The 24,076-nt window shown below is 41.8% G+C and overlaps 1 protein-coding gene across 2 annotated transcripts in view; it reads right to left on the bottom strand.

Annotated features, from left to right (window-relative positions):
* LOC109852830 (teneurin-a) overlaps window positions 1-24,076 on the bottom strand; it is a 249,222-nt gene that overhangs the window by 147,223 nt on the left and 77,923 nt on the right. Inside the window, exon 1 of one of the 2 annotated variants that reach the window (XM_020424350.1) lies at window positions 1,613-2,374. The exons of the other annotated variant lie outside the window; for it this stretch is intronic. Coding sequence (XP_020279939.1) covers window positions 1,613-1,652 — 40 coding nt within the window. The 5' untranslated portion in view covers window positions 1,653-2,374. Of the gene's footprint in view, window positions 1-1,612; window positions 2,375-24,076 lie in introns of those variants that run through there. 2 annotated transcript variants of the gene reach the window in all.

The following is a 24,076-nucleotide window of genomic DNA, read 5'->3' as shown; positions in this document are numbered from 1 at the left end:
TGTACACACATCCACCCTGACGTATCCTACACGCGGGCAGACAGTAGGTCGACTTATGCGAGCCACGTGCGCCATTCTAATTTGCTTACGAGCTACGGCCTTAAAGCACAATGCGCCACAAGCTCCAGAAATACGTGCGTCGGTCGACTGCACGGACAATGCACAATGTGCCCTACACTTTCGCCCTCTCCAACCCTCTCCTCCACCCTCCGCGCATTGTTTCTCGAGTTTGCGAGTCCAATGATATCGCCATAGTTTTGTCATCTACGTCCGCGCACGATTGTGGTCCACTCTGGTTAGCGGAATTAATGTAAAGCGCATGACAGAAAGGGTGCAAATAATTTATTTGCAATCTAAACTTGTGCGAGCGAATGGCGGTTATTTATTCTTACAACCATCGTGTGAATTCGCGCTTCAATTGCTTTGAAATCTTTATCGAATTTCGAAAAAACATTGAATGCAATTACTCGATCTCTTTCCGCATCAATTATTACAAGAGATTGAATTCTAAATGCGTTGCGCATATCACGGCAAATGTCGAAGAGTTACGTGCGATAACGTGTTGAGACGAGATATCGACATCTGCGTATCACGAGTCAAAAATTTGAAACTATACGAAAAAATAAAATTGTCTTCGCGCATTTGATCGCATACTCATATAAATAATCGTTTAAGATGAGAAATCGCGTTGCTCAAGTTTCTCGAGACTAATACTGTGCGAGTTTTTTTTTTTTTTTTCATTCTTCTCATTTTATTCGTAACGTATCTAGTTCAATTTAAATTCCGAGTAAGACCAACGCCGGAAAGCCCGAAGGACCTAATATAATTCCGAATACAAGGGGCACCGGGTACGCCTGGGATATCTAACTTGCATACATTTGCCGAATAGGCACGTTAACGTTAAGAATAGTGTCTGCATGCCTTATCGCGTAACAAAAGGAACGAACATACATATATTCCACAGGTCGAATATATTATGCAACCAGTAAGGTATCTGTGTAACGAAATATAAACGCGTATACGCGTATGAACGCGTAAATTTTGTGTTCATTTTTTTTCACACGTTATAAAAATATCTCTCTATTGTAAATAACTGATTATCGCGTTTCGTGAGAAAAATTCGATTAAAAAAATAAATAAATAAATAAATCGTTATGCGCATGTGTGTCGCAATAATATGGCAACGCATAACACACAACACGTGACAAAGTTAAAATGGAATTTTGTTTTGCCTAGCAATTTCCTAAAGGTATGTACCGGATCTACAATGCAGATTACGACATTCAAACTTGCTCAAGCATCGTCAGTGAACTTTGCTGTGTGCAATTTTGGGAAATTACCTTCCGATTTAAGTTCTTGTTTTCTCAAACAAAAAATATCGCTTATCAATATATCGCTTTAATTAAAATACAAATTTTATTATCCCATAAACGAGAGAAGGAAGGAACATCTTTGATTTTTCATACATACTAACAATAAATATCAACGTTGACTCGCGTAACTGTTAACTTTGTTTTCAACTGTTGAATTCAATTCCCTTCGAACACGTATATCCTTCACCACAGCCTATGCGTTGTTTCAATCGCATAAAAGCCATTTGTTTCATACTTACCAACGCGATCTATGTCTTCTTGCGTGTAGTAGTGATGCATCGTTGCTGCTGGATCGGCTTGCGGTAGCAATTGAATCACACGGGCGACAGTTTATGGCCGTACGATGATCATCACGACCAATACAACGGTCACTTTACTCTGCTATTACTCACTTCCATCTCAAACAGTCGTACAGGCCACCCATTCGCCACTTCCGGCACGCTATTGTTCCTACAATTTCGGCCGCGAACAGATTCACATAGATGTGTCTCTACGCGCGTGCATACACACGCGCGTACGCCTGTAAAAGCTTCGTACGAAATAATCGTTCCGTCAAAAATGGCGGAGTCCTTTTCTCCCACGTGAAGGAGAAACAAAGTCGATGTCCGTAAGGGAAAACAACACGAATGCGCACCTTACACGATTGTCCGATTGTGCACTTAACGAAAAAGTTCACCATACACGCAAGCCCGGACGTTCACCTTTTGCATTTCGCGCCACCATTTAACGTTCCCTGTCTGGAACGCGCGTAAATCATGAACCAAGAAAGCTCGACGCTGACTTCAGTAAGAAAAAACTTGTTACATACAGTCCCTTTTTTTAATTCTATAAGATAGTATATTCAGAACACCGTATCGCGAGAGATTTTGAATATCTTGCGCATAACTCAGCCAACTGACCCTTATAGGATACAGACTTTAAAAGTCATGATGGATGTTCCGTGCGATCGATTACAGTACCTGCTGATATAGTACTTCCTGATGTGACGTTACATCCCGATATTCGAGGTTATGACAGGAAGAAAATCGGTCCAGGAGGTAGCGCCAACAGCGCGACGAGACGTCGATGATGCGGCGCAAGTCGCGCGATTTTCTCCGGAAAAAAAACCGGAACGCGTCTCGCTCTTGACCGATGCGTTTCGCGCACTACACCCTCTCCCGCCTCGTTCGTCTTTCTTTTCTCGTGTTTTTTTTTTTTTACTGTGCCGATAAAATCAACAACAATGGGGACACGGGATAAAACGACAAGCCCGATAACATTGTGGTACAACGCTCTTCCGCAAGCCGATTCTGCGCAGAGTGTCGCTCGCACATTCGGAGAGACCGACGACAGCCACGCTACCACGAAGAGAGAATGCCGGCGATCGTGGCGCCATCCACGACAGAAGAGGCGTTAGTGGTCGGTGCGGGGGTGGTGTGCCAACCCCGCTATCCTACCCGCCGCCGCCACCTCCGCGCTATCCCACAGTTCTCTCGTCTTCCTCTCGCTCTCGCATCGTCGTTCCTCCGCCATATCCCCCCCGCAGCCTCATCGACCTACCGTCTTCCCTGCCGCCATACACCCGCTACCACCCTGCGCGCCCAACCTTGTTCCCTCTCGTTCTCTCCACCACGGCAGCCACCACCGGCTGCGGTATCGATTGGCCCAGTTGTCCCTCGTCAGAGCGCGGCGGTAGCTTCACATCCGAACACGGCCCACCGCCGCCTTCTTCACCTTCATAGACATCTTCACCTGCCGTCCTTTTCTCGTCCGTTCACCTCGTTTTTCGTTGCGCCGATGATACAAATTACAAAAAGGAATTCTACGTTTCATACACCGAGACACGCGACGGCACGGTAACGGGCAGATTTTTCTGACTTCATCGCCATCATTATCGTTGATTAGGACAGCATATTTTTTCTCGTAAACAAGTAAGGAACGATGGAGGTATCCAAGAAAAAGAGACTTAGTATGACGTGAAACCAGTAAAGGGCGATAAATTGGATTGACGGTCTATCGGTTGTTTGGATAGCTGAAGGGATGTTTTTTATGATGTTATGAGAACGCGTACTATTGATTAACTTCGTGCGGATGATTCCCAAAACTGATAAGAAAATAGGATTAAAAAGCTATTTCTTCGTAATCTCGTTATCATTAGAGAGGGGCGGCAAAAATTTATACGATTAATCCAATAATATCTCGTGCCGTTCTGTGGTTTGTATAATATTAAAAGCAAATGGAAAAAAAATTATGCTTGTAACATATAAAAAACGATTATTAGAGTTTACTAATATATATATGTTACGTTATATTTAAGTTTAATGAGACATTTTTAAACTTGCGACATTTTGTCCGCTTCAACCTGTTTCCAAAGAACACACATGTGACGAGCGTAGACCGATGTTTCGGAAAAGATTCGCAAAACTGAGTGACCGTAAGAAGGTCGAACGAGGTGTTAGTACGGAAATACGAGCAAACAAGGGCAATGCTCGTCGGCGGTCGGGAGTAGAGCGTGGCGGAAAACAGGAGCGAGTATAAGCGACAAAGGAGCTAGGCATTATTATATAGCGCAGCTCTGAATGCACGACAATGCCAAGAGAGATATTTTCTCTTTCTCCCTCTCTCTCTCTCTCTCTCTCTTAGTCTCCCTTGTCTGCATTCTCCGTGTCTCCCGGTCGCGCTCCCAGTTGCTCCCGCGGGCGACGCTCAAGCACCGCCGCGGGACCATCGCTTCACAATACCACGCTAACAAGGTCAGCAATTAATGAATCGTTGGAAATGCGTCGCCAGAAAAATACGCGCGTATCCAATGGGAATGGTGTATCATTAAGAAGGTGGCGTAGCGGCATATGCGCATCGTTTTATGGATCGTCGCTTCGGATGTTGCAACATTAGCAATCAGCGCTCTTTGAAATACTTTGTTAGGCTATACGTGGATATGCATTCTTTGCATACGCGTACGCGTATATGTGTGCGAGAGCACGAAACGCTCAAAGATACCTGGGACAAAGGGGGAAGAAGGGATAGATTATTCTGGAATATATGAAAGAGAAATTAATTTTTTTTGCGCGCAACGTAATTAGCAACCGGTAACAGTACAAGTTTTACTGTGAGGTGGCAAAAACATAAGAGCGCCGGTGCAATATTGTACGCAGAATATGTATTGGGAATAACGTGACTTGTGAAATTGAAACAGTCAGATATCGCTCTCCCCGATTTTTTTGCGCAACTATTTCGTAACAAAAAGCGCGAAAAATACACGTCAGTAACTGAATATTCGTTTTATAAACTGTTCTATTATCTGCTTCGCATCAGATGTACGTTTCGTGGAATAGTTTCACATTTTCGAGGCAGTAATCCTCAAATGAAACTGTCAACGTTGATTCGCTAAAGCTCCGACACTTTATTTCGGTTGCGAGTAAGTGGAAATATACTGCGTTCTCTGTGACTCGCGAGAAAGACTTCAGCGGGAGTGTATCTTATTTTTCGAGAAACACAATCGTTTTGCGAGTAATAACGAAAAAAACAACAATGCAAACTTATAAATGAATATGTTGGTATCGTTCTTGAAACGACGTTAGACAAGAGACATATCTCGTGTTGTTAACAACGTCGGACGAGACATCTTATTTTTTTTTTTCATTTTTTTATATTTTTATTTTTCGTCTCGTGCCGAGAAATTAGAAGAAACGCGCGTTCTCGCTTCTTCAACTAGATAGGAAGCTAGTAACCAACTATCGAGAAAATCGAAGAATTTTCCCTTAGGAATACCGCGCTCGGGAAAAATATATACTTCGAGAGCTCTTACAACGCACTTTTATAGAATGTAACGGCGGGCATCGGGGTGGGCGGTAAGGTCGAGTTTTAACCTTCCCAATCTTCGGATTGCTTAGCTGCTTTTAGTCGAAGCACTTTTTAGCCAATCACGCGGCAACGCTCCTTGTAACGTTCACTCCGGAGTTCCTCCGGTATTTATCGAACCGGAGATTTATCTCGAAAATTCATTCTTCTTCTTTTTTTTTTTTTTACACAGAGCGAATCGTTTTTCATAAAATTATAAAAGCCCGCAAAAGTGTAGAGAATCGCGCGGCGTGTAAAACATGTCATTTTCAACCGTTATCGATTGTACGCGTACACCGGCTGATTTTACGTGAAGTAAATGCTGATTTCGTTGTATTCAGCAATATATTCTGATGCGAAGGGAGCGACTCTGAAGATGTTTGAATGATGAATCCAATATTACCCTGGGCCGGGTCGCGGCAAGAGCGAAATACACCCCCGGGACAGAAACCGTTTCCCTAAAACAGACCAATGAGCCGTTCCTGCTCCACATACATCAGGGACGACGCTGTGGCATGTGTGCGCGCAGCGCGAAGCAATGCATCATACGTTACAGATTGGTTTTACGTAAAAGAACGCCTATATATAATGGTGCGGATGTTTGACGCCGAAGAGGGAAATGGTCAGAAAATAACGAAAGTAAAGCGCCGGCCATCCATTGTCGCGCATTGTGTCCCATTCGCACAATTTTTTTTATCGCTTCGCTGCTCCGCTCGCTTCCATGACCTAATAAAATCGACCGGCCTAAAAATATCCCGAAATATGAAAGCGCGGATTTTCTGCTCGAAGTTTTTGGCAACCTCGCGATCTTTTACAAAAATGTCATTTTTTTAACTGAGCTTGATTGGTTAGTAGTCGAAACAAAATAATTATACGTGGTATAAACTAATAACTGTAGTATTAATATATAGTAGTATTAATATACAGTAATATTAATATACAGTATAAACAACTAGAATAATTACAGTTAGAAATTATTAGTTGGAATTAAAACATTGGTGTAATATCTTTAATTAAATGCGTTAAAAAAGAGTAACGCTGGTATAACTAAATAGCGTGTATTGTCACAAACATTTCATACTGTTGTATTCCCATGATATTTGCAAAGATACAGCGATATCCATCGACAAGCGTTTCGAGACATGTAGGATATATACGCGTGTACACACACACATTCACACATACGCGCGCGCACACCACGCACAGTCACTAATTACAAGGGACACGAAATTACATAACTTTCACGAGGTTGTATATTCTAATTTGGCGGATCGTTAAAGGTCGGCCGGCTTATGCATATTCATCGGGCATTTTTTAACGACCGTTCCTCCACCTCCGACCAAATCCAGAAGAAGCTACTTCGTATGTCCTCCACTCTAATGACCGTTTTGTAAATTAATGATGGACGCGCGGCGTCATTTCACGGTTGATGGCGATATTACAGCCGTACTATAATACATCTACGTGGCACCTGCAATTAACGCGCGCGCGCGCGTCGCATTGTTACACATCGATGAACGTAAATAAACTCGGTAATGTGTAAACGTTTCTCGTAATGGCCTATTCGTAAAAGCTCACGCATGCGTAATTACTATTGTATATATCATTTGTTACGCGCGACTCACAGCGAGATGGCAAATTGTCTCAAGACAGCGCTCTCTTTCTCTTTCTTGTATTTTATAAGAAGATATCCTTGATCGTGAAAACTATGTATTTCGACTATTTCAAGAGCCACGAATTGAGAATATTAAAAATCAACGCGTGTAATACAAATTAATAGTTTTCTATCGCGTAGGTTTAACATGGTTTTTAATCGTACGAAAGATATTGTCGCGTTATCGGCGCCGCGGCCGACTTAAAACAAAGCAATTTCAGTTTGCAATTTTCTATGAATACATCATTGACCAGCAACCGCGGGAAAATACCCGGGTTATAAAATCCACGGCAAGCAACCCGCTGGCCGACAAGGCTTTGCCGACAATCAAATTTTCCGGCTACGGTCACACCGAGGGGTTGATAAGGCTGATTAAATCAACGGATCGAAACTTCAAGGCGAGCTGTGGTCATTTAATTTCGCCGAGCCGGAAAGGTTTTCAGGTGGACCTAGTAGCGCTTGTAACGCGGAAAGCGCCGTCGATGAAAAGTTCTTCCCAAAGGTAGACAGCGCCGGAAAGCGGGCGAAGGGGGCAAAGAATGAGAGCGCATCTACCGAATCACAAATGAGTTACGAGACTCGATTAAGCATCTTCTGGATGCATTATTAAGGGGCGCAGCGGAAGAGCAAGAGAAGAGAAAAAGAGAAAGAGAGAAAGAGAGAGAGAGAGAGAGAGACAGAGATAGAGAAGAAGGAAGGAAGGAGAGGAGGAAGAGATAGAGAAAGGCGAGTTGGGGGGCAACTAATGGGTTGTAACTAGTGTGTGCAGCGGATTATATCTTCTCGGTCAAGCCGGTATACAAGCCACTATACGTAGAAACCTCGAGTGGGTGGCAGGGTGAGAGAAAGATGGAAGACATAGCGGCGAGAGTGGTAAACCGTCAAATAGACAGAGACGGAGATAATGAGAAACAGAGAAGAGAGAGCAAGACGAAGAGAAAGAACGCAAATAGGGTATAGGAGAGAGCAGAGGGCGGGCGGGGAGAGAGAGAGAGAGAGAGAGAGAGAGAGAGGCTTAACTCGAGACTTTATGAATGCCCGACTGCAGCGCTGGAGTTCAGGTAAGATAAGGGCTTTCTGCACCTCTCTCATCCTACTGCCTCAGGGGCTACCATGTCTGTGCCTTTCCCTTCGTCTCGTCGAAAACGTTACATCGCCACCAAATCCGGCCAACGATTTCCGGAGCACGCAGCTACTCGCCCCGTTCTCCCGCACGTTCCGACCGCTTAGCGCCAGATTTCGCAACTTCTGTCATGAGACAGAAATCTCATTAATATTCGGACAGACATCTTTCATCGTACCGATGTCATCTCACCTCGATATGCTATAAACTTCCACTGTTGCATCGTGGTGAAGAACGCCACTTGGAATGCGTAACACGCTATCGATTAAGTAAAACTTGCTATACTCGAAAGAAGTGACCGCTTTAATAAACGATCGATTCGAAGTTTGATGCTGCGGGTGACATCTTTATATAAAATTAAGAATAAGAAGAGGAGAGAGAGAGAGAGAAAGAGAAAGAGACAAAAAGAAAGTCTGTCGTTACATATTTTTGTCGTGATTTTATAACAAAATGCTTATAAGTGCCTATGTTTATGTAACATCTTTTTTTTACTTACAAAACTAACTCCGTCAGAAAAAGCCTTGAAAGTTCTATAATATTGTGCGAACGATTTAATACAGCAATGTGAACGATAAACTCGGAAGATGATTGGCAAAATAGCTCATTGAACGTCCGATCTGTCTCATTTCGCGCGGGAGTACCCATAACTCTTATAACGATCAGGTCAGCTCACGGAAGAGGAGAGCGAATGCCTCCAGAGGAAAGGCAGGATTTCAATTTAATGGTGAGCAAGAAGCCCATTGGAGCCTTATTTCAGCGTATAAACATAAACGGCGCAAAACGATAAAAGTCGCTTACGGTGTGCCGCCAGCGAGAGAGGAAGCGAGAAAAGAGGTTTCGTTCGAGAGACGCGGGAGAAAGAGCGAGCGGTACTGAACAGGGATAGAGGAAAAGCAGGAGTGGCGTTAGAAGAGCACCCATGTTAGGGAGGAACGATGAGAGTTACAAACGGGAAAGAGAGGTGAGCGCGAAATATATTTCCCGACGGGACACGAATTACCGTAGAAACGAGAAAAATAATGAAACTCGTTCTGAAATCTGCTAAAAGTGAATATTATTTAAATCTGCTTGAATAACACGCGGAACTATCGCGTAAATGATAATCTGCGAGAGAACGAGGATCGTTCGCGACACATACCACCGAACGTTTAACACACTGACTGTTGCGCGACCGTTGCCCTCATCAACATCAACAGTGATGTCCGCGCGAAACTAGTTTCAATGATAGCGTTGGCGCGCGGGGTGACTCTGCGATACCGGCTATATCGTGTCGACACTCGCGTGTTCACGGAGACCACCAACAACGCCAGTACTACTACTACTACCAGAAGTTCATCTCGGCGCCCCTGACTTCTAGCACGTCGCCGGGTGGATAACCCCTTTCCTCTCTCAGCTTCTAGTATTATTTCAGGTGTACACATCCGCGCGTGTTAATATACGGCACGTGTATACGTGCGTGTACGCCGCCCACATATTCCGTCCTGTTTCCGCATGCCCGCTTCGCTCGCTGCCTATCTGCGTCCAAGCTACCGTACAATCGGTGGCCATAAAAAGCGATAGCAGCCGACGGAATATCTGCAAAACGCTCCCGAGGCTCCTGCTTGCTTTTATTCGCTCACCCTCCGGCACCACTTTCTCGATGCGGTTATCTGTCGGTGTCGTTGGTCCGATATCACTCGTGTATAAACGTGTCATTAAGAGAAAACGTCTCTCTCTCTCTCTCTCTCTAATATTAGTCGAGTATAAATGTATCATTAAGAGAAGCTGCGCGCGCGACGATCTACGCGATAGCCGTGTGTGTCTGGCGATCGCGTTATATGCATTATCCACGATCGTATAAAGCAACCCGATCCGATACCTATTTCCGAGCGGACGGGCGATATCTTACCGCGTTCGTGATCGGTTTGACGGCCCAGATTACGCAAAATCGAATTTCTGAATATAACCGTGCCGCGAAATAAGAGATGGGATCTGGCGCGCTCGTCTGGAATATACCTACTACTTATGCTCGCTTTTTTGCCCGGGAAATCGCAGATTTTATCGAGGAGAGAAGGCATATTTGACGTCTGAAATCGCGGAACACAGACAAGATAATGAAGCAAAGTTAATTCTTCTTGCTGCCATTTCTGACAAAATCAAAAAAACCTGTATTCTCCCATTGCGCCTTGTTTGCTGATGGATAATACATTCTGTGTTGTTGATAGATGTATTAACTATATCTTCGCTTAAATAAGTTGTGTTTAATTTCTCGTCACCTCTGGGTTTTATTTTCATCTTCGTTATAATATAGTAGTTTTTGTTCGCGCGATTAATGCAAATACAATCGCACAGGGAACGACTGTTGATTCGCGAAAATGAAGAAAGCTGAGCGCCGCGATCGCAATCACGTATTCGACGAAAATATACGTTGACACTCATAAAGATGCCTTGGACGTCACCCCCGTGATTATTATCTCTGGCACCCCACGGGAATTTCTTCTCGCCTCAGCGGGTGCCTTTTATGTCCCCAATATTGGGCGCGTGTTACGCGGTTCTGACGGCGGCGTCGCACAGATCGCCATTGCCCGATAACGATATTCTGTCAATGGTAACACGCGCATCGGGACAAGGCCGAGGGTTGTTGCCGCATGTGCAAGCTACGAAAGGAAAGGACGGCGAGAGATTACGGAAGAGAGAGAGAGAGAGATGTAGGTTCGAAATCTTGATCGCGTCACATCGTTGCCGTGTCGAAACGCTCGCCATACGACGTGACAGTTATGCACCGGAGATGCTCGATACTCTGTCATTACGCGAGAATAAATCTTTCGGTGGGGACCGCGCGCGGCTCCCAGATGTTTGTCGAGATCACGTCACGGATGGGCGGCCGCGGTGCCGAGCATGAAACGCGACACGATGTCAGCTGCGGAGAGGAAGTGTGTTATCTGCGGACTGTGTTCTCCACCGAATATCGGCTTGTTTGTGTTTATCCGCGTGCCTGACGTGTTGACGGTAATACAGGCGAAACGATCGGTTTGAACTACGCAAAGTTTATATTATCTAGGTTTATCCTAGGATCCCGCTAGTGAACCGATGATTAGCCGCTGCATTAGCAAGTCGACACGAGCGCTCGACTAAAGTGCGTGTTTGCGGCAACTCATTTGAAGACACTCGCAGTAAAAAGAATACGACACATAAATTGCAAATTTTTTTCGTAATATGCGAAACTTTTTGGTTTTATCGGAAAGTATCTATTTGCAAAATAAGTACACAATGTACTGTCTTATATTTACTTGCATTGTTACTTGAATGTTTTCAATTCTCATGTGTATTTCTAAATATAATGTTTGTATATGCGCGTATATATATATATATATTATAAAATAATATTTGGTTTGCAATGCGTGGCCGAAATTTTTTCGAGTACGAAAACATTTAGAAAATGGCAAGACCGCTCCGAAGAGCACCAGTTATGATCCTGGCAGGCAATTTAGGATGGTGCGGACAAGTCCGCCATAACCGTACCGGATGTGTCTGGACATACGGTATGCGCACGATTAAGCTAGGGTGACCAGACCTTCCTCGGTCAATCCCGGGTAAGAGTTTTCTCATTTCCTATCCCCCCGCGTATCGACGCTAGTTTCCTAGGTGTCGTGATACGGGTGGTGATAACAAAAATAAATATTATCCGTATTTTTTTGCGGTACATTCTATCAAACCTTTTTAGATTTTACTAGTTGTCTTTTTCTTTTTGTTTTTAATAAGCAAGTATCGACTTATCGTATTATTTGCTTATGGAACAAAAAATAATTAGAGAAATATAAAATAGAAGAAATTTTAATATTGTTCGTTACTTGGGTTCGTTAGAATTTGTTGAAGAGAAAAGCGAGCAAAAATAAAATTACGCTCTTTTGCAAATGTAATTGGAAACACGCATTTTTCAAGGTCATTTTAAAATCTATTTTCCACCTTGCGTAACGCGCAAACTCCAACAAGTTACAAGTGCATTCGAGTTCACAAATGCAACCCCGGGAAATCGCTGCCGCGCCACGAAATTATATAACTATTATTTCTTCTATTACTACGGTTTGCCGCTAAACGTCTGTTGCAAGTGTACGTATTATTACTCCGCGCAATGTCAAAAGAAACAGTTTCGCGTAACAATCGCGGTGTTTTCGCTCGTTCGTTTTCTGCGTAAAAAAAAAAAAAAAAAAAATGGAAAAGAGAGAACGAGTAGCACAAAATCAGTTACACTGAGGTCTGTTCCAAATGCCATGTTTGCCGTGCTTGCCACGCACACATCTTGTCTATACTTGGGAGGATATTGCCGATACATTGATTCTTTCGACGAACACGGGGAATAGTTTGTATTCCGTGTGCAAATAACTCCCGTCTCTCGAAAAAGTAGTCCACCAAAAAAAAAAAAAAAAAAAGCGCGCGAACTTGGTGAGTATCGAAGAGAAAAAAAAAAAAAAAGTTAAAAATAGCGCGACGCGTCTCTCGAAAAAGTAGTCCAAAAAAAAAAAAAAAAAAGCGCGCGATGAATCGCGCGAGCGGGCAATTGCCTTCGTATGGATCGAAACGTTCTGTCACAACTGTACTGCAATTCTGTGCGAACAAACGTCATCGCCGGTTGAAGAAACGGCAAACGTTCTAAGTGGAAGAATCGCATGTTCATTAAAACGCAAACGAATTCCACATGTCCTTCGTGCCAGTTAAAACCCGCGAACAGTTCCGGAACAGTTCCGTCGTCGCGTCTCTCTTCTCTCTCCCTTCTCTTCTTTGTCTCTCTTCTTCGTTAGCACGTCGTGCCAAACCAGGTGAATTCCATGTAAACGATTACGTGCCACTCGACTCCATGGAAACGTGGTGTCGGCGTTGCTTCTGTCGCCTGGCCGTCCCCTTCGTCGACTGCAGAACAATATGGCGGCGTTCTTTGCACGAAAGTTGCAACTCGCATCGTTCGCGCGCGCCGCAGAGCACGCACCTTCTTTTTTCATCTCACTGCTTTACCGCAGGTCCCTCCTCGTTTGTCACACGTGTCGCAGGGCGCGCCGCGATATAGCCCCCCATTTCATTTGCAACCGCACATCCATTAATACCGCTCGTCGGTGTGGTGACTCCTTTCGTGCCACGAAAGAAAATCGATGCCCTGATCGACGAGTTGTCTCTCGGTACTTTGCTTTATTTTTTTTTCAACCTCCTCCGTAAAACTGGAGCGGATAAATTAAAATCTTGAATCAAGTTCACTACCGACGAGCGGAATTATATGATTTTATCCCAAAATATGTATTTAATTTTTATTGCAACCGCGTTTTTGTACTTTTATACGTTTTGTACGTTTTATACGCGATCGAATATATATCATTGTTCTTCCACCATTTACAATATTCATTTATATAGTTGCAGGAGCAATGTGGATTTTGCAATCAAATAATTTTGATCTTTTTTTAAATAAATACAAAATTAAATTACATCAATTTATAACATCTATTTTACGTAACTGAAATAGTTATTGTATAAACGAGTTTCGGAAATTCTAGAATAATTCCGTATATAAGCAATTATACGCGCGAGCAGAAACTTTTGTTGTCATTTTTGCGCCTGGTCGGCACCAACGTGCGTTCAAACATGCCGTTTACTCTTTTTGCGCCGTGCACACCTTCGCCTCCTCCAGTCGCCATTTGTCACACCTATCGTACGAGGGCCGCGATAGCTTCGTTTCATTTGCAACCGCGCGTCCATTAATATCGCACACGTTGTACCCTGCCGTTTCTCGTGCGCATAAAAATCGATGTTCGCTGACCTCTCCTCTCTCTCTCTCTCTCTCTCTCTCTCTCTCTCTCTCTCTCTCTCTCTCTCTTTTGTGATATGCGACGAGTTATGCTTTAATCATATACAAGTACACTGCCTGTTACATCTGTTACGTCTGTTAATGACAGATTTCGAGTAGTAGTCTTTTCTCAAGAGAGAGTCTTCATGAGAAACTATATCGTTTACCGCAACTTTTTAATTTTCAAGATTAAATATCTCAGCAATCAAACTTTTTAAATTAAATTTCTGTTAAAGTAAAATGTAGTTTCAATTAACTGAAAGATAAGCTTCATTTTTTGAAACGCTATGTACGTTCGTCCAAAAGTTTCATGTAATTATATATATTGTACGTAAATGTTTTGATATTAAATAATTCTACAATTATGTAAATAAGTATATATATATTTTTTTGTTACATGTATTAGTTGCTAAAATAGATTGCTTCTTATTCCGCCGAGAAAAATGAAAAGAAAATGTACATTTAGATAGAAGTTTTATATATACAATATAAAACCAAGAAATTGCACGACAGTTAATTACTCTGCTGTTATTATGTGGGAGCATCGTCCTTCGGAGAAGTTGCGACGAGTAGTAGCGTTACGCAATACAGTAATACAATTTGAAGATTAATGATCATCTCGAGAAGAGATTGCAAGTAAAAATACTTGATCATCTGCTGTCCGCCGCATACTTCGCGGTAACATGGTGTGTGTAGTAAGTTACTATCTGATTATACAATCTCCTTAATGATAGAAGTGTTGCGAGTTTTCGACTTTGTTGTCGTCGTCGTCTTGTGCGCGATATACAGCTCGTTTACAAAATTCTTTTCTCAATAAAAAAATTAATCTCTATAATAATTGTTAATTTTTCTTTTGTTAAATAATATACTATTTGTTTTTGCGTGTAATACTGTCACAATGTGTATTTTGTAGTTAGTTTTTCTCATTCTCGAGCAATGTGTAAGTTTTGCAGAGAGAAGAGAATCGAGAAAAAGAGAAAAAAGAACCAAGATTTTGAATGGTTTCGCGGGAGAAAAATATGGCGAACGGTAAAAAACTCTTTCTGACAATTTTCCCGAATTCTCTTTTTCTTCTAATCCGTGTGTCGCTCTTTTTCTCTCCCTTTCTCTCTTTTGCTCACCGTAAAATTTCGCGGGAAAAAGATTACAGCCACACGAAAGTGTAGCGTAGTCGACGAAATATTCATGCCTTTATCGTGTCGCACAATGCACAGCTCGATGCATTGCGATTGGCGCATTACAATAACGGTAGTCCGATATTATTTTTTTTTTTTTTTTTTTTTTTTTTTTTTATGCCCGCTCGGTCATCGTTTTATTGATTTCCATCAATCAGAACGTATGATTTATTGAGACACGCGTTTTCTCTCTTTCGATTACGCTCTGCATAAAATAATGTAAAAATATTTTTATACGTCAGTTTGTATTTTTTTCATGCCGTTATAGTATTTTATTTAAAACATCACCTCTCTCTGAAGAATATAATATGTTTGGTTTAATATCGGCTATGTAAAACGCGGAGTAAAACGATTATCCGAAATCAATTGGCAAAAATTCATCAAATTATGTTATTTTCATAAAGCTATTTTAACTGTGCACTCTATCTTTGCAAATTAATAACATCACAATTGCGCGCTTTTTCCCGCTGCAAAGTATCGCTGATCAAAGTAAGTGTAATCGCGCGCGCGCGAATAAACGCTGCGATATGCATTACTCTCTCTCGTTTCGCGTAAGAACTGAAATCATTCGGAAGTGAAGCTGTTTGCGAATCTATCGATTATTGAAACCTTTTGATTTTCTCGCGCTGATTTTTCTCTCGTAAAATCAACGCGCTCGCGTACGTACGTATGTACACACGTTTGCAACACTTTGCGATTTACAATTCCTGTCCCGAGCAAACGTCGCGCTCGCAATTTTCATAAATAGATTTACATTTGCGCATTGAACAGTCATTATAAGGCCGGATGAGTATTTAACGTTACAAAGTATCGAAATTTATATTTACGGATAGGATTAATACATTGCTAATCCCCCGATGTAATTACCGACTATATACGAATAACATTTATTTGTCACGTTACGCTCAGGAAAATGTCTATCATTTCAAACCTATTTTCGAAATTTAAATTGCAGATATATAAGCGTGTTACATGAGAAGTGCCAACAATATGAATTTGTAGACACATAAGTACCTAACGTTCAGTGAATCATATGTCAAGACGCGTTAAGAAAGAAAGAGAGAGAGAGAGAGAGAGTGAACATACACATATTGTAATTATATAATAATGTCACATAAAAGAGAATCAAGTGTCAAACTAAGAGACGTAATGTCGATTTAATCCCATTAAAATGCTTGCACACATATTCCGTTCATTAATCGAATTTTTCTACAACGTATGTCACCCATTAGATATGTGCGCGCAATTTCGTTTATTCTATTTTCGTAGCTCATCCATATATTCCGCTGCCGGGAGACTTGTCATGTCACGCAACGTTATTCGTCGATACCTTATCGAGCGAATCGAGTCGCACGGGAAACGGACGTGTCGTGTGCGAGTTGCATTATGTAGAGCAGTCGGTGTCGTTTCGTTTCCCATCGCGGATTCGAGAAATTCCCGGCTGGTAACTATTGGCGGTAGCGCGCGCGCATGCACACACACACACACACACGTCGATACGCCGCCTCGTTGACTTTCTAAAAACTTCCGTGATAAGAAGAAAAAAAGAGGGAGGAAAAAAAGGAGAGAAAAAAGAGAGAAGAAAAACGAAAAGGCGAGGGAAATCTCTGCGATGAAAGGCCGCCGTCAGCGAGTTTCCGGTGGGTTCGAAAAGTCGGTCGTTGCTTCGCACGTAAAACCGGTCGGACAGTTCGCGAATGCAAGATATCTTTATATATGTATAGATATATACATACTCATGGCGGTCCGCACGGAGAGGAGAGAGACAGAGAGAAAGAGAGAGAGCAGGAGCTGAGGGATGAAAATATGGGCGGTCATCCCCTAAACCAAAGTAACGACAGCCGACGGCGCACCGTCCATACGTCTTCTCTCAAACCGGCCAATAAATCGAAGAAATCGATGGCTGATTGAATGGAGCGAAGTAGATTGCTGCACCACTTTCTCCGTCTCTCCTCGGCTATCTTTATCCTATCTGTTACCCTCTCTCGCTATGGGCGCACGTTACTTTTCCCCCATCTCTTGCACTCAATCCGTAAATGCGTGAGCTGCTAACCGCGAGCCGAAGCGCTTAGCAGTTAAACGCCGTAGAAATTGCGTGCGCGCCGGTCTGGTCTCTTCTCTTCGAGAGAAATACGACGATGTTGTTAGAGTTTGAAGAGAAGAAAGAAAGGAGAAAAAAGAAATAAAAAGAGCAAACGCGACTGCTCATTTGCGGAAAAAATCTTGGCGATATCTCGCGAGCGCAGCTTCTGGGTCACCGATCCCCGCGCCGATAATTATCTCTGCCGGCTGGTTTATATTTTTAATCGAACTCTTTAAACCGTCACGTTATCGCGCGACGTCGGCAACGATTACGCGCGACGGAGCTGCAGTAATTTGAGCCGCTAAATGCGATCATAAAATGGTTTCGCGAAAATGAAGCCAGAGAAGCGGATAATGTCGCTGATTAATGCATTCCGGCGCTTTACGTATATAAATGCTTTAAAATTATACAATGAAATATATAAAATACATGTACACGTACACACATATAGGTTTAAATGAAATTTTGCAAATTCGCAAGCCCCACGTCAGACAAAACTAAAACGCACTCTTCGGTTATCACACAAGTAATTGCGTAATAATTTAAGTAAATCGATAATAGTTTGTGACGATTTTGTTTTGGAATTTCTGTCTCAATTAAAATTAAACTCTGCAGATGAAAATTTTTTTAATAGAAAATCAAATCGCGCGTTATCTACACTCGCCATTTTTTTTCTTAATAAACGCAAGCGATATTTACAACGCTTCGTTTTAATTGCTTTCGGTCAAAGTTTGGCCGCGAGATCGCTGACTCGTAAAGCGTTATTGTATAATACGTCACACAAAATCGTACTACGAACTTATTAGAAACACGCAATCAAATTAGTTTTAATTTACGCTGCACGATAATTGAATGTGATTATTAACATAAGGTTCTGACGCGACGTTCGCGAATCGAATAGGGCGATTTCGATCGTGGCACCGCGTAATATTACACACTGTGCACGCGATGCCCTGCCACGCCTAAATAAAACAGGACGGGAACATAAATGTGCGAGGGTATGTCAATGTCAACGTCTCCCTCTGGAATCGAAATTAGGAAGGGAGCGTGGAATTTCAAGGGGTTATATGTGCCGATCGGCCAACTGATCGTTCTATTGCGCATCGTTATTGCAGAAGACGGTACGTATATATAGGGTGGTTGGTTTCGCAGCAACGACGAGGGTGAGAGAGAGAAAGACCTTGACGCATATCTGTTTTGGATAATGCAACGAGAGGGGAGAAGAGCGCAGGGCGCGCGAGTAACTGCAAAGTTAAGGAGATAAGCGAGAGAATCGATATGTAGCGCGCGCGCGAATTAAACGCGTGATTTTCCGCGCAGCCAAGTTCTTTTTGAACGTTCGCGCTTTAGCATAATTGACGAGCTACGACGTGTCTATATCGCGTTGTTTATAGAATTTCTCACACGGACGTTCGTTAACGGTGCGATTTTCCCTGGCAACGCTATGAATCCATTTGACAGAGATTGTTTCAGATTCACCCCTCCGGCTATGGAGTAAAATTATATTTCTCTTCTCTACGGTGGTTTGTGACGCATGCAAAATCGCGACGAAATATACGCGCGCTATACGGAAAATATGTCCGCGTGCACGGAGCTAAATCCGCGACACGAATTTAGCTCCATCTTGTTCTCTCCTCTTCTCCCTCCCCAACGTTCTGATTGTAACTGCAGATTGAAATTTCGGGGCTAAAGATCGGTCGGCAGGTGTCAATAATCTGTATATGTAACGATTCAGGCTGTCCGTTTTTCACCTGAATACTAATGAGCCATTTTCCGCGGTCCGCTTTCAGCGGACGAAGGGTAAAATGGAATAGAGGGATATGTACCTGCCATTCACAGTCCGTCGCGAGAGAGCTACGACGATGGCGACAGAGAACGAAGTGATTATAGAACAAAAAGCCCTTTTTTTTTTTTTTTTTACAACCGCGCGCGCTGAAAGTTTTTCATTAAATCGAGATTTTACATTCACTCTGGTTATCTTGCCGCTTTTCTACGTTTCAATTATACACATTCGGCGTCGATGTCAACGGGCTTTCTTACGTTTCGATCATCATTAATTTCGCATATTAAAACAACATATAAATTCCCGAACGTTACTTTTGGATATAAATGTGAATACGTTGTTCATATCACAACTCGCACTTGACACTCTTGCGATACAGATATTTAATATTATCCTCTGTCATTTCCGAAGCAGAGAAGTGTTTTTTGTAAATTAAAATCGCATCTTAAATAAAACGTTGTACAAATGCGTTATATGAGGAAAAGATATATTTAGGTTTTTTAATTTTTTTTCCCATAGATACGTGCGCGTGTCAAATATTTCTTTAGATATATACTATGTCAAATAATGTTATACACATAGAGAGAGCGTACATCTATTCTCTAAAATAAGTACGACAAAAGGCAAATATTAGCTGCTCCGTATTCTTCAAGTTTTCCATCGATATTCCCGAGTTTCAATGTAATATTTCTAAGTTGCAGAAATATATTGCAACAACGCGATAGAGGTCGGCATCCTAAACCAGAGCACCCAAGTTACTCGGAGAAGACGCAAAAGAGAGAGAAAGAGAGAGAGAGGCAAATAGAGATATCGAGTTCGGATCGAACCAAGCAGTACGAGTTGGTTGATATTCAGAAGCAAATTGAATCTGAACGTTGTCGTAAAAGATGGATATATCAGTCTGCACGTGCATCTCTCTCCACCCTTTCCCCTCCTAATATATATATTGTCTACCAATTCGTTACTAACTTCACTCCGGCCGTACGTTCGCTGCACAGCTTTATCAATCTTTCCAGATGTCTGACGGGATTCACATTGCGGAGAGAACTTCCGGACATTATTGCAAAGAGACTGTGTTGTGAGAACGTAAGATCGATGCGAACGATACCGATATGAAGCTCGAAACTGCTATTTTTGTGAGTTAACGCGCAACTATCAGCGAGAATAGATAAATAAATAAATGGATTTACTTCGGCACAACGATAATTACGGATAAATACTAAAATATTTACTTTCTGTTTTCCGAAATCGCAAATTATTTCAAAATTTGGAATCATTAATTTTGCGGCGATAATTGACAACATTACTTTATTACGCACCTTTATCTATCTTGCAGTTTTATATTTCCACGCGTGGCGTGTACGTGTGCGCGAGCGGTACAAACATATATCTTATGAAACGTAATCTATTATTTATTTTTACAAGCTTTGTAACATCACATGATTATTTAATGCATTTGATTTTATTTGACAATGTAATTTCACTTTAAATTATTATTTTACAAAACAGTTTTATGGATTTATGAATTTTAAACAATGCTTTAACGTCAAATAACGAGACAATTTTATTCGGAATATTTTTAATTTTTATTTTTTCCGAATATTTGTTTTTTTAGAATAATTATGATATATTTTGTATTAGTAAAATGTATGTGAACAAAAAACTGACAGAGAGAGAAAGAGAGAGAGAGAGAAAGAAAAAAGAGAGAAATCTTAAAAAGACTAAAACACATAAATTTTAATGATTGTTATTTGTATTTAGAATTTTGCGTGTGGATTTTATGTGTGAATAGAGGAATATCTTCTCAGCAGTCTACTTTTTAACAACCATTTTCGCGAAAGTCTAAGCTTGGTTGTTTGGTTGTAACATGTCTGTAACATGCCCTTTGATTACACGTAAACCGCGTTTACCATGTACAGATTGCTCGCTCCGGTAATTATACTCCGCTACGCACGCCGAGAGATCTCTCTGCTCGTGGAATTTCCTGACCAACATCTGCCTCTCGTAATACGATATTTTAACACTAAAGATCAGCGGGTATTCTTTTGAAACGAACGCGTTACTTTGGCCGACGGCGCAGAAGAGATATCGGTTGGAGATACCCGCGCGTGCTTATATTGTCGTGTGTGCGGCATGTGTCATGTAAGAGGATATCGAAATGGAAAACGATCGATTTTGCCGGGCGTGCGGCAAAGTGCTGCGTTCGGAACAAGTACCGAGGTGCATTAAGTGCATCATCGAAGAAAAAAGTACGATGTAAAACAACGCGTCGTTAATCATACATGGTTGACAACAAAGAAAACAAACAAAACGAGGTATATAATTCCGATATTCATAAAAAATCTATGTCTATCTATATAATTGTCCAGTTAACTTCTTTGCAGAGTTTTACAATATAATTTACTTGCTATATATTTTACTAGAGGTCGTATGTTTTAAATTATCTCTCAGGGTTTTAATATTCTACATACAATATGAAGATTTATTATATACAGGTGCGTCTACACATATCGGTATATAAATAACGTTAATTGCACATGTGAAAAAAAAAAATTTCAAGGAGAATTTTCAATCACCTTGGACAAGATTCTTACGCCACATATTCCACGCGCTAGAACGAGTTCGATCACGTTAGTAACCAGACGCGTTGCGCGATGTACATACTCGCGTGAAAACACGGACGTTGTACGAAGACGTAATTTATTACAATATAGGAGTACTCGTGTGTGCACACATTATGTGTGTGTGTGTGTGTGTGGTACTCAAGCGACCATACGATCGAAAAACGGTTGCTAGGCGTCTCTTTTTTTTTTACGTTGTGTCAATGTGTGCCTCCACCGAGCGAAACATCGCGGGGGTGTGCACCGTGCAAAGCTACCGAAAAAGAGGAGAAAATTAGACTGCCTTTATTACTCACCCCTCGCGTTCGACAAATACGGATGCAAATGTAAAACTGGTTCGAGCTCAGCCAGACCGGAAACCCGTTTCATTCATATTCATCCCGCTGGCGCTTGTATTGGTGTGACGTACACCTCGCGAAAATTTCTTCCATCACGACAGTCACATTCAATCAACAGCGGACGGTATATATCTGGTTTAGGGTGTTGTCTACGTTGGGACGCGCATATCACGCATACATATATGACCGTGCGCACATATATTTTGTACGTGCACGGGATGCACATATACGAGGGTACGCGCGCGGGGATGTCTTCTTCTCTCTCTCTCTTTCTCTCTTTCTCTCTCTCCACGAATATTTAACGCAATATTTTACACATCGCCTGAGTTTTACGTATTTTATACGCTCTCCAGGCCCCGCGGGTATATATTTATCTCGCTAGTCATTATCGTAGAGACGTCGATAGATGTATGAATATCGAATTCTCGCTATCAAACGCCGCCACACACGCATTGACCTCGCTACGTTTGTCGATCGAAAACTAAATCTCGTGTAATTGCGCATATATTTCTCGCTTCATTTGCGTAATCTACGTAAGCGTCATATACACAAGACATACATATTGTAAATATGAAATAACAACTCTGTCTCTCTCTCTCACACACATACACACACACACAATCTATATATTACATTAAAAAATATAAATTTTGCAATTGTCACGTATTAATATCAAAAGTGTTAAATTTATAGAACAGGTAAATTTAAAAGAAGTACGAGATACGCAATAAATATTAGATAAAATTATTACAAAGTTTCCGAGTGAGAAAAACTCGTGTTGTTGTAAACTGTTCACGCGTGTTTATTTAATAAGTAACAAGTTCTAAGTTAACAAGTAAAAGTTCTAAGTTTGTTTAATTACAAGAAAAAGTCAATTTGCATTGTATTACAGATACGTAAATATATTTATGACACGAATGGACTACATTAAATCTGCTTAACCGATAAAATGGATAAACCATCGGCGGGGGTCTTTGGAAATGTTGAAAGTTGAAATCAGCGCTACTTCGAATTAAGTAAGTACGGCAGAGCCATTCACCAAACGCGCATCGGGATATATTCCGTGCAACGCTTTGCCGCCTTCGGGAGGTCTAAAAGCGAGCTTCCCTGTAATTCTCTCTGATCCAATTACGGTAACGCGGGGAATAAGCGCGTGCGCGAGCGGTACAAGTGTGCAATTTCTAAACAAAGCACGAACCTGGAACCGGCCGCACTTCGTACCGTCCATTCTTAAACCGCATCGAGCCGGCTAATTCGAAGTCAAATAAAAGAGTTTCCGATGTAGTGCGCTCTCTCTTTCTCTCTCTCCTTCTCGGTACAGAAGAAATGTGTACTCTCTTTGTATATATATATATATGTATTCTTAGTTAAAGTTTTTGTTTTCTTCGTTTCTGAATGTTAGCTAAAGGTTACGCGGTTCTTTCGCTCAACGCGCCACCGCGTAGGCGTAATACGTGCCGCGATTTAGCAGCCAGTAATCCGACATTTATCGCGCACGGGCTTAGGGAAAGAGAGAACTTGGCTCCAACCGCCGTCGCGGCAGGACTTTCTTTTTCCGTTTTTGCAAGTCGAGTGTGCATGCGTTAATCTGTTTAAATTGAGTATACAACGCCGCCGTACGTTATAATCTACGAAATAAAGTCTTATATGCTCGTCAACGTGAAAATTACATCATTTTTTTTTATTAGAAAAATAAAAAATATCTAGATGAACAAAATCTGAGGAATTGGAACGAGATAATGAAATCAGTGAAGACTCGGTAAAATTCGCGCGATCTATAGCACGGCAACAACTGCGAGAGTATTCTGAACTAAACTAATTCTCGTTAATATTCTTCGTACAACGTGCTGTGTGCGGTTATGATTGAAAACTACAAAAGTTCAGAATGTGCGTCACACGCTTAGAACGCAGTTCACTTCTCTGGATCGCGCGTCATTTTACCGCACAAATAAACATCCATTTTTGATTGATAACGGCGGTCTATAATAACCGTCGTAACTCGGTAACATTTTGTTTTATCGTTTTTTCGCCGCGGGATAAAATATAACTCAAAGGGAGGGGGAGAGGAGGTAACAATGAAAGACTCACGGTCTCTCGTCTCGTTTTTATTGCGGCGCGCACCGTCGTCGTCGCGCCACGTGTAAAGTTAGCGGCGCGTGTATATGAATGCGAACTTCGACGTATACGTACATGGCGGCCGTAAATCTTTATAAAACTTTATACCTCCTTAATCCTCAAGAATTAAGGGGGCATATGTCGCGGCGAAGCGAATTGTAAAAAATTGTCGAAACCCCCCTT

Source organism: Pseudomyrmex gracilis, unplaced genomic scaffold, assembly GCF_002006095.1.
Source record: "Pseudomyrmex gracilis isolate BER0280 unplaced genomic scaffold, ASM200609v1 scaffold_36, whole genome shotgun sequence".
NCBI classification, from domain to species: Eukaryota; Metazoa; Arthropoda; class Insecta; order Hymenoptera; family Formicidae; genus Pseudomyrmex; species Pseudomyrmex gracilis.
This window is presented reverse-complemented; position numbering and strand designations above follow the sequence as displayed.